General features: G+C 34.5%; 1 protein-coding gene across 1 annotated transcript; it reads left to right on the plus strand.

Moving 5' to 3' along the window:
- Positions 1-3491: 3491 nt before the first annotated feature.
- Positions 3492-11377, plus strand: LOC115884733 (alkyldihydroxyacetonephosphate synthase-like; the record flags this gene model as incomplete). The annotated part of the gene is given in 4 exon segments (XM_030903386.1): positions 3492-3834; positions 7239-7503; positions 10682-10958; positions 11165-11377. Coding segments are annotated over 4 exon segments (1098 nt in total), but the record flags the coding sequence as incomplete, so codon positions are not given.
- Between the last annotated feature and the right edge of the window lie 815 nt (positions 11378-12192).

Raw genomic sequence — 12192 nt, forward strand, 5'->3', positions numbered from 1 at the left:
GCAGCCCATTTTTTAAGATTGGTTCTAGTTTTCGAAATATTCAATAAATTCATTATTTTACTATTTTTGACCGTTAACGGTCATTTATTGAATTAAACAATATAAATCAGAAATAAACAGAGGTTGAACTGAGTCTTTTATACTGCTTGGGATCTGTTTCACGGATTAGGGTCCAACAGTAATCGCTCATCATGCCTTCGTCCCAAAATCCTTGGTATGGCCTTTCGATTTTCGCTATATCTTGGTGTAGCCGCTCTCCTTGCTCGTCGCTAGTGTCGCCCAAGTTTTGTGGAAAAAATCAAAACGTGAATGCAGAAAATGTATCTTGAGAGACATTCGAGCTCTAATCTTGTGGTAATTTTGCAACAAATTGTCGATTACTTGCTTGTAATCCGGTGATTTATGATTACCGAGAAAGTTGTGAACAATACTTTGAAACGATGCCCATGCTGCTGCCTCATTAAGCGTTAAACATTTTGTAAATGTTGCGTCAGCCATTAGTTTTCGAATATCAGGTCCGACAAATATTCCTTCTTTGATTTTTGCGTATGACAGTTGAGTGAAAACAACTTGGTTAAGTACTGGAAAGCCGGTCCGTCGCGATTGAGCTCTTTGACAAAGTTCTTAATAAGGCCAAGTTTAATGTGAAGAGGTGGCAGTATAACGCCCTGTGGGTTTACAAGTGGTACAGAGGACACATTTTGTTGTCAGTGGTACTGCCATGCGCGAACTCAAAAACTAGAGCCAATCTTGACAAACGGATTGAAGATCTGAGTTCAGGGCATCAAATAACGTTAAGAATCGTTCTCATCTGCTCGGGTCCAAAAGTTGACCCGAATTTGTAAACTTGGGCAATTATTACCTATATGATACACAGCGAACTCAGTGTCACAAATGCTCACTGGTCGAATATTCAACGCTTACGTTAACTTTTCGCGCCAATTCGGCCAACGTATAGATATGGTTGATTAAATGTCCAAGACGCGCACAGAAATAAGCATAGCAAACAAACTGGGCAATATTACACTTCCACGCGACTGATTAGTTGGTTAAATTAAAGTGGTCGATTTAGCGACCATCAACCTATAAAAGGTTAAATAGAAAATACTTAGTAAGTTTATCAAAAATTATTACTGATTCAATCATCCCTGACAAAAACCAGTTTACTAATTTCCATTTGTATTCTTCTCTTAATACAGACACATTTTATTGTAAAATAATTAAAAAAGAAACATTATTTAAATAACTAACTGGCAAGGTTCTTTAAATTATCGTCGCCATATTTTTTTCTCGTTCTTTCGTCAGGTAAAAAATATTTCGACCTTTAAAATTTAATTATTTAAATAATTTTCGGTGTTTGCATTACTGGGTATCAAACTGAATAAACAAATTGTTTATCATTCCGGTGTGAAATGAAAGTATGGTAATTAATTTAAATCCACTGTTAATTTTTAAATTATGCAAATTAAGAAGTGATTGTAAAGTGAAGTTTTAATATTTTTATTTCAACTGAAAATGGGAAGAATAATAGCCTGTATTATTAAAAAATATAAAAAGAAAAAATTGGTCAAGTCCGAGTCGGACTCCCACAAGAAGGGTTCCGTACCATTCATTATCTATACAACATTAGACACTATATTATTATAAACTTTTTTTCCGATTTAGCTGAAATTTTGAATGCGCGTATAAGTAATTTAAAAAAAATGAAGAAACACATTACTAAAAATTGTATTAATCAATAATAAATATGTAAAAAGTAAAAAACGATTAAAGTAAAAAACGATTAAAAAAAGTCGCCTTGACTAGGATTCGAAATGTAAAATTCTTACTTAAAAGATAATGTTTAGTGAAAGTACTTTTTTATTTGTAAACATTTATTTAATTCTGTTTTTAGTATTTGTTCTTATAGCGGCACCATAGATACATTATCTGTAAAAATTTCAACTGTCTGGCTATAACGGTTCATAAGATAGACCTTTGTGACAGACGGACGGACAGACAGCGAAGTCTTAGTAATAAGGTTCCCGTTTTTACCCTTTGGGTACGGAACCCTAAAAAGAGACAAGTAAAAAAAACAATTTAGTACAGTAATGAAAATTACAAAAATAAAAAAAAATAAAAATAAAAGCTATATACCGTTTATACTCAAGAGTATATTAATATATTTATAAATATTAAGAAAATATTAATACTTTAAATATAGCCAATAACTCAACTCTATAATTTGTTGTTGTTCTAGTTTTTAAATTTAATATTGTTATTATCTATGTTTCAGACAAGATTTACTAAAATGGAATGGATGGGGTTACCAAGGATTCCCTAATTTGTAATCAGGGATGGAGTTGCCTACTCTCAGGGAGACAAAGGTCAGTATAGATGTAGATATAGATTTTATAGGAGAGAGGAAGTTAATCACCGCGACCTTATAGATCTATTGTGTCCCTGTTCTTGAGTTATAACTCATCACACAGTCCCAGGGCTTTGATAAAAGTCAGTAACGGAGACGGATTTACAGAGTTTTGTTCTCCATATCAGATATCAGTCATACCAATACGTCTTGGCTTACTCAGTATTCTGGTGTTTCCCCATTTTCCCCACAGAATCTGCGTTCCGTTGTTTCTTAGCTTTAATCTACTGAGGTGTTCATTGAGGAGACTCCTGTTAAAACCCCGTAACAAGTCGAAGACAAAGACAGTCAAATCTGTAGTAGGTCTACTAACAGGGCATTGTACGCTGAATAGGCATCTAAAGCTGATGGGACTGACAGACAAAGCTATATGTAGGTTCTGCCAATCTGAAGAAGAAACCACAGAACACATTTTATGTCGGTGCAGCCTGGCAAATGTGCGGTTCTCGGTAATAGGCAATGATAGGCTATTGCCAGGAAGCGACATGGAGGGTTCAGTCTCCAAGTTGCTAAACTTTGTGAAAAGGATAGGACTAGAAAATGTAATCTAGGGATCAGAAGAGGACCACAACAGATCTGAGAAGGTCGCAGTGGATCAGGCCGAAAGCCACCTAAGAATCTAATCTTATGAAGGAAAATCGTTGATTTTTCTCAGTCGTAACTCCTAAGAAACTTCTTTCAGTGTCTTAGACTGTTGCACGATTCCCATTCCAGATTACGGATTGAGTTCTTCCAGGTTCTTGAGTTCCGCTTTAAGTTAGTTTTCACTTGGGAAGCAGAACGGTTCTGGATTTCAGTTAGTAGAGAGTTCTCTCCTTTTCTAACTAGATCGTTTGGTTTTCATTGTCTTCTATCTCTTGGTGGGTTGGCACCCCGAGTAGGAGGACTTTATTTTATTTACCTAATTTGTCTAGCTTCATGCATTCCCTATACCATACGACCAACTTTGAACTGGTGGTCACTGGAGTTAGTCGCCGTAGTGGCAACCGCGCCAACTGAATCTTTCAAACTCACTGCTATCGTCCAGGGAATGTTTTTTATCTTATATTTAAAACAAAATTCTTAAAGACTTCTCACATTTTAGGTACTCCATAGGAAACCTCACCTTACCTCACCTAGCCCCCTGGGTCATCTCCGTTCTAAACATAGACTTAAACAAATACAACGTGTTCAATGACCTTCCCAAAGAGAGCGATTACCCTCCGCCAAAACTAACCAAAGAAATTTACGAAAAACTCGAGAAGTTGAATATACCTCACTCAATCAAGGTCATAGATAGGGTGGTCAGGGCACATGGACACACGTTGAAGGACATTTTCATACTGAAGTACGGACGGTTTGACAGAATTCCTGATCTGGTGCTGTGGCCGAAAGGTCACGATGACGTTGTCAAGATTGTCAAGCTAGCTGACGAAAATGACATGGTGGTAAGTACAACAAAACTGTTATATATTTGATATCAACATTTAAAGGTCTTGATGTTTTACTATTATATTATTTGTATGATAATGTTTGTATAGCTATTGTTTGCCAAATTTTATAGCTAAAAAAATTTAACTTTTATTATTTCTTTATTCAAAAGTAATAATTACATATATATTTTATATTTTGTTGATTTAAATATTAATACATAAAAGTCAATAACTTGTACAAAATAAATACGTTATATTGACATTAAGTTAAGTATACAAAGGTTAGTGCATTTCAGAGAAGTGCGTCTGTGAAGTAATTTAAACGGTGAAACATTAAAGATACTGTTTAAACACTTAAAAATATGAAAAAATTGGTTCTGAAACTTTTAAACAGGAAAAAAATATTCTCTGTGAATAGATTTTCACCGTTTCGTTATTTTAATCTGTATAGTGACAAATAGAATGGGAAATAATTATTTCTACGATTTATGATGTTCATTTTCCAATCTAGAGTGGAAAACATTACTTTCTGCTTTATTTTTCAAAAAGGGATAATTTTCTGATCGGTCTAAAAAAATATTTTTATTTGAATTTGATATGTTATACATTGAATGATATATGGAAGGAGCATATTAGCCAAGTGGAAAACTGCGAAGGTGTCTTAATATGACTGACTTAATTTCTGGTTAGTAGCAGTTTATGAACCTTAAAAGTGGGCTAATTAACTTTAATCATTTTTTTGTAAACACTACCTTTTGACTTTATCTCTCTACAGTACTAAAAGCGATTATTATTTACCTACCGTGTGATGTCTTTATTTTACAGCTACTCCAGTTTTTAGTACCATATACGAGATTGTATACAAACTTTATTGGTGGCTTAAGCTTGATTTTTATGCATCCGTTATGTTTATAAGAACTTTTTTCATATTTTTTGATGAGGAATCAATGGGTACTTAAAATTTTCGCTAAGTTGATGATATTAACATTATTAAAAACTTGCTATTAGACTTGGATCAAGGCAAATTAATAAAATTGAGTTTGTCTCATCAAGGAGGCGGAAATCGACAAAATATCAAGAGACAACTTTTAATCGACATTAAACTGCTTACACTATTTCGCTGACAAGAGAAAAAAGTCAGTGGCGTACATGCTTTATTTAGAAAAATATTCCATTGATAACTCATCTGCACGTCCCTGATGAATAATGAATTATGAATATGTCGACACTTTTTTAGCTTTAAAATATGTCGCATTTATAGTAACTTTTACCCTCAAAATTTCATTCGAAACGCTAAAAGTACTTGGAAATTATAATAAATCGAAAAAATATTAAGACTTTAACACCCTGTAGCTTCGAAACAAAGCAGAATCGGACCTATGTTGATATGAAAAATATATCTTATTTTTACGTGAGATGGCCCAAGTAGCACGAGAGATGGCCCAAGTAGCAAAAAGAAATTCTAAAAGGATTGAATTATTTTATAACAGTCGAATAGCGTTGTCTAAAGGACTGCTTGATTTTATTAAGCGTTTGGTTTCGACCATTCTGTTTTTTAATTAAAGTTGCCATATTAAACTATTTTCTAGTGGTTTTTACAACGTATCCTATAACGCATTAAACGATAATTTCTTTTAGTATGATATAACACTTAATAAGACAATGCTATATGATAACAAACATATTATTTTATTAGGCTCTTATACCCACCATATAAGAGTTCTATAATATTCATATAACTAGTAGTCACAAGATCATATAATAGTTACTTAAACTTGTCTTATTAAGGTTGTATTACGTTGTATGATAGAATGTTTTATTACCTTAAACTACGGTGCTGTATACAACACCAGTTATATAGCCTTATATGATAAAATTGTGATTAACAAAATAAATTCGCTGTAATATCTGCATTATAAAAGTGGTAATGTATAATATAACCTCATTTTAAATTAAATGGTATACCTAGTTATTTTTTTGTTATTGTTGTTGTTGCAAAAGTAATATCTACGTACGAGTATAATCAATCACAGCTATTATGAATTCTGGACAAAGTTGGAAAAAAGTTAACAAACGCAGTGGTAGTTATAAAGAGCATGTAAGAAAAAACTCATCGAAATTACGGCAAATAATCCCGAGAATTCCCTGGGTTCCCAAAAGCCAAAATCTCTCGGGTTGTCTGGCTTCTTCAAAGCATTGTTGCCACGTTGATGTAAAAGTTTTACTGTAGTAATGTTTGTATTGTTTTATTGTTGTTTTTCCAAGTCCTTAGGTTGCCGCTCACTCGTCGGGCATGCATGAAATGCATTGCGTGCATAAATCCATGAAAACCTGATCATGTTTGTTAGTTTAAATACTAATCAAATGAGATTTGCCAACATCCATTTGTCACAAATCTCAATATGTCAAAAATAGTTCTATAGTGCCTGGAAATTCTGCGTAATGATAGATATTTATCTTATACCGTTTTATTTTACCACAAAGACTTATTTAAGGGATTCATTTATAATAAAATGGTTGCATTATAATTCGCCATGTTTAAGGCAGAATTTTTGTATGGCCTATGGCCGCCATTATATGAAGCAAAATTAAAAACATCAAAATAAATTGTAAAATGTTTTTTTTGAGAACTATTTTGTGATAAGATTCCCACATACAGTAATAAACTGTTTAATTAAATTAAAAACAAGAATTTTTGAAAATTTTATTTTATTTTATTGTTTAAATTTATACGTAAACCTAAATCGAAATTAAAGCGCTTTAATTTTTTGCCAAATACATACCTAATCTACCAGTAAAATTTTCGGCGCAACAAAAATTTTCCCTACTTTTCAAACCCTATTAATGATTTTTTATATTACATATTTGTTGTACCTTTTGGCTCTACCCGCCATTTTCACCGTCGAGTAAAGTCTCCTTTTTAACAATCCACATCCTCTAGATTCATTTTACGACACGCTTAAAATATAATTTGCTCCTAATATTCATCGGTAAAAAATAAAATACTCTTTTACCTCGCTAAATGATTAAATGTTTTTATTGTTCTGTTTCTTAGATGTGACCACGTAATACACAATAAAACAAGTTTTATAATAGTTATATAACCATGTGTAAAATAGTTGCATAAGAGTTGTATACCCTTTTTATAGAACTTCTATACTACTAAACGGTTGTATGAAAATGGGCCTTTTTTGGTTGTAAAGCTATCATATTACGGTCTTATAGCACGTTATATGAATTGAGGTATCCTATAAAAATTATCACATAGCGTTTATACAGCCTTTATAAAATAAAATTTGCTACTTGGGGGCACGTTTTTTGAAACACCCTAGTTTATATTTCTATTGTCTTCTATTTGGGTGTATGCCTAATGGACAATAAATGAAAAAAATAATTATTTATCCTTCCAAACCTTCCAGATTATTCCTTTCGGCGGAGGCACCGCAGTGTCCGGCGCGGTGGAGTGTCCCACCGGCGAAGACCGGCCCATCATCTCCCTGGACACGACGCAGATGAACCGCATCCTGTGGCTGGACGAGAAGAACCTGGTGGCGTGCTGCGAGAGCGGCATTATCGGTCAGGATCTGGAGCGGGAACTGAACAAATTGGGCTTCACTTGCGGCCACGAGCCGGACAGTTACGAATTCTCCAGTTTGGGCGGATGGGTGGCCACCAGAGCGTCAGGTTGGTAAGATTTAGTGTGAATCTTGAGTTATTTAAAAATTGTGGAGTTGAAATGTGCGAAAAGCGGAAAATGTGTTATTTTGTATGTATTGTCAAGGTGTATGTGGCTCTAAACTGTAGTGCTGGTTGCCTACATTGCCGCAACGTGTCTAGAAACATGGCGAATTCACCAAAAAGTAAAAGACCTTTTTAGGCGCCATCTCATAATCAAGTCGACAAGTAAGAGAATCAGACAATAGAATTTACTGGTAGATGGCGGAAAAGTATCGAAAATTACAGAAGGTTCGAGAAACAGTCAGTAGGGGTATATAAAGGCCCGCGCTTGGCAGTTGGACAGTTCGAAGTTTGATATTACCGCATTTTAAATTGTGAATTAATTGGCGAAGGTGCCGCACATCGATATCTGTTACCGTTTGGTAGTTACGGGGTGTTTTTCAAAAATGTGCATTTGTAACAAATCGCTGTAACTTTTTTGCTATGGAAAATTTTCTGTTTTTATGAAAACATATCCAAAGCACCTTTTTACGTAGAATTTAATGGTTTAAGTATAATTTTTTAAGTTTCCGCGCTGGGCGTTCTTGTATAGACAACATATTTGTATTACAACAAATAATTGAAAAAAGGAGAGCTCCAAATTTGGATACGCATCTGGTATTTATAGATTTAGAGAAAGCCTATGACACGGTGCCTTTGAAGAAATTATTTGAAATCTTGGTTGAGGCAAATGTGAGTAAAACATATATCAATGCAATCTGGAATATGTACAAAAATCCAAAAAGTATGATCAGACAGGGGAAGTTCCTATCGGAATCCTTCCTGACATCTAAAGGACTTAGACAGGGGTGCAGTTTATCACCTACCTTATTTAAAATATATATCCAGGAGGCATTGAAAAACTGGAGAAGGAAGAGTAGAGCTATGGGAATAGAGATTGACAACCACTGTCTATCGACCTTGTTCTTTGCAGACGACCAAGTTATTGTTGCAGGTTGTGAGGAGGATGCCGACTATATGTTGAGGAAACTTGATGAAGAATACGACAGATGGGGACTCAATATCAACCTCACAAAAACCGAATACCTGAAAGTAGGAGAAGAACAAACTGAAGATCCTAAACTACACATACATGAAATTAAAAGATGTAGCGAATATAAATATTTAGGAAGTATTATATCTGAAGAAGAGAACTCCAAGAAAGATATACATAGTAGAGTTCAACAAGGTAAGAAAGTAATCGGTCTTTTAAACCCTCTCCTGTGGTCAAATAAAACATCCATCCAAACAAAGATAAGGATTTACAAAGCAATCGTAGATCCAATTTTAACATACGGTGCCGAATGCTGGTAATTTACAGCAAAAGAAAGAAGGATGGTCGAGTCAGTGGAGATGGACTTTCTCAGAAGAGCATGTCGCATATCAAGGATGGAACACATTAGAAATGAGGAGATCAGGCAAAGAACAAGGCGAATATATACCAGCACCGACAACATCGAATCGAGACAGCTACTATGGTATGGGCACGTAAAAAGAATGGGAGGGGAAAGATGGCCAAAAAGGGCAATGGAGTATCGTCCCCAAAGCAGAAGGAAAAGAAGAAGAAGTATAATTTTTTTTAAATTAATAATTTAAGATTTATCAACAGAAAAATTGATTTTTTATTTGGGACACCCTGTATATTTTTAATTAACTGAAAAGTACTTAAAATTACCTTTCCAAAAATATAGCACACTTGATATTTTGCGAGGGGTGTCTCACTATTGGAATTACATGTACATTTTCTTGGCAGTCGCTGGTAGTCATGGGCAGTCTTATGGCAGTCGCCTCTAATAATTACATGGCAGTCATAGGCAGTCTTCTTCGCAGTCATTTGCAGTCGCTAGCGAGTAACATGATATTTTGGCAGTATATGTACATTTTTTACCCAAGTGAGACACCCCTCGATATTTTGTTATAATCCCCTTTGAAATATAGAATTTTATAAGTTCGCCACTTTTAACTAGTAGGCTTTGGACGCCTTATTGATGATATGCCCCTAATGGAACTCCAAAACATTTTTCCAGCAAGACTGGGCACCGCCTCAGAACGCTGAAGTTATCAGAAAATTTTTGCAGTCAATTTCAAGAATAATTGAATAGATAACCAAGATCCCAGCCGTTGGCCGTCGAGGCTGCCGGACGTGCATCTGGATCTAATCCTATGGATATATCTGATGCGGAAGAATGAAGGTTCTTATTTTTAAATTAGTTTGCCAGACCAAACCAAACCAAACCAAGCCGTATAATCTAGACAAAAATTAGAAGTACTTGGCAGTTATGGGAGGGTATCTTTCACCCCTACTGAGTTAATAAATTTTGCGAGAAATATTCAAAAACGGCCGTCTCTCCGTAACAGAAGACGGTTGATATGTCGAATACCTGAAGCAAAATTTCATGTCTTGGTTTGCTATTTATTTTTATTGTTATTAGATAGTTTAAAATGTGTTGATGTTGGTTAAATTATAGTTTAAATTGTTATAAAATTCTGCATCTCTCATTGCAAATATTATTTTCGTTTTAGTTGATGCTCACAGCTAGATTTTTTTGCATTATAGCCGACGCCGTTCATTATTTCTCTGCCGTATTAATAGCTATTTTTATTTGCCTATCGTGCGATGTCTTTATTTTACAGCTACTCCAGATTTTAGTACCGTATACGAGATTGTATACAAACTTTATTGGTGGTTAGTGCAACTCTCTGGGTCTACGCACAAACCAAACTGCAAAAGCAATATCGGCAATGTTTATCATTTTCCAGAACGGGGATTATTTGGCATAATTTGACAAAAGTTTGAGAAGTTTTAAAAATCTTAAGTCGAGTTCATACGCATATGCGTCCGGGCGTCGTTTATCGTTCCGTCACTTTAATTATACTGAAATGTGATCTGTCATTTTTGAAATAATCCAATAAGGCTGGTTAAATACAAGAGAAGACTCATAACGAATTTATGTATAAACCCATCCATAGTTAACTTAGTCAACCTTTTTTTCCGATCGTAATGGTATTTCAAAACAATCTGAATTACACCAACAATTCATGTAAAAAAATTGTCTTATTTTTCTCCATACACTATATTAATAAATAAATAATAAGTTCAATATTTTCATGTATTATTGCTTTTGACTGATCTATTCATTTAAAGGAATGAAAAAGAACACATATGGCAACATAGAAGATCTTCTAGTTCACGTGAAAATGGTGACACCTAAGGGTCTTCTTCAGAAGAACTGTCAAGTTCCTCGACTCAGCTGCGGACCGGATTTCAATCACGTGATCATGGGCTCAGAAGGCTCGTTGGGTGTGATCACCGAGGTTGTGCTCAAAATAAGACCCGTGCCAAAAATTAGGCGGTACGGGTCGATCATATTTTACGATTTTGAGGATGGCGTGAATTGTATGAGGGAGGTTGCTAGGCAGAGGTGCGTATAAAATGTGTGTGTAAATGTCAGATATATTCATCATTTTTGCGAATTTTTTTTTAGTTTTTAGTTAAAAAACATAGTTACTTGATAATATGGCAACATAGGTAGGGGAAGTCCGAAATTCTTTTCCTTTCAATACTTTATAAATTGTTAAAAATGGCAATTTCAACAAAAATATTGACATTTTTATTTAATATACTTAGATGTCAACCTGCCTCTATCAGACTCATGGACAACGACCAGTTCAAGTTCGGTTTAATCGTCAAACCTCAAAGCACATTCATGGAGAGCATCGTGGATGGCCTGAAGAAAGTATATGTTACCAAAATAAAGAAGTTTGATCCTGATCGGATGTGCGTGATGACGTTGCTCTTCGAGGGCGACGAGAATGAGGTTAAGGTCAGCGAAAAAAGGATATACGACATTGCAGCCACGTTTAGAGGAGTTCCAGCGGGTGAAACCAATGGGGAAAGAGGATATATGCTGACGTTTCTGATAGCTTACATAAGGGTAAGTGAAATGGCGCAGTCGGTAGGATTTGAACCTTGTTACTAAATCTTCGAAAAATAATTTCTAAATAATTTTGACTTATGTAAAAAACTTTATTAGATTTCTGTTTGAGTAGCGAAATACCCAGATTTTTCTACTCCTCCATAAAACAACTACGACTATAGATATATTCTACTCAAAGTAACCCTGCGCCTATGTTAAAAAGTTAAATAACGTATTTTTACCTTGTTAGTCAAAATAAGTATAAATAGATAGGTAGATTTATTTAGTTCACAATAATATTACATAACACTGTAGAACAATCAGTATACAACAAAGGAAATAACACTACATACTAAATAAAATACAAAAGAAAATAAAATAAGTAATACAAAACAAATCTAATAATTCTAAATAATAATAAAATAGTAGTATAGATAGTCTACTCTGTACTATTAGAGTAAACACACACAAAAGACATTCAAATAAATAACAGAACACTGGAAATAGTAGAAGAATATATAGCGTATGATGGAAAAAAACGGCGTCAGCAATGGCTATGAAATGTAGATCGCTGTCATTTTATATGTAAAATTATATGTGAAATGTTATCGATCGTCATTTCCAAGCCAACTGAACGCCGTTTTTTTCTATCATACGGTATATTTGGGACAACTAATACACAGCTCTGGATCTCTACTACCAGAAATCAACAGAAGAATTAAGTTAGCATGGAGTGCTT

This window comes from Sitophilus oryzae, unplaced genomic scaffold, assembly GCF_002938485.1.
Source record: "Sitophilus oryzae breed Bouriz unplaced genomic scaffold, Soryzae_2.0 scaffold_347_pilon_pilon, whole genome shotgun sequence".
Lineage (NCBI taxonomy): Eukaryota > Metazoa > Arthropoda > Insecta > Coleoptera > Curculionidae > Sitophilus > Sitophilus oryzae.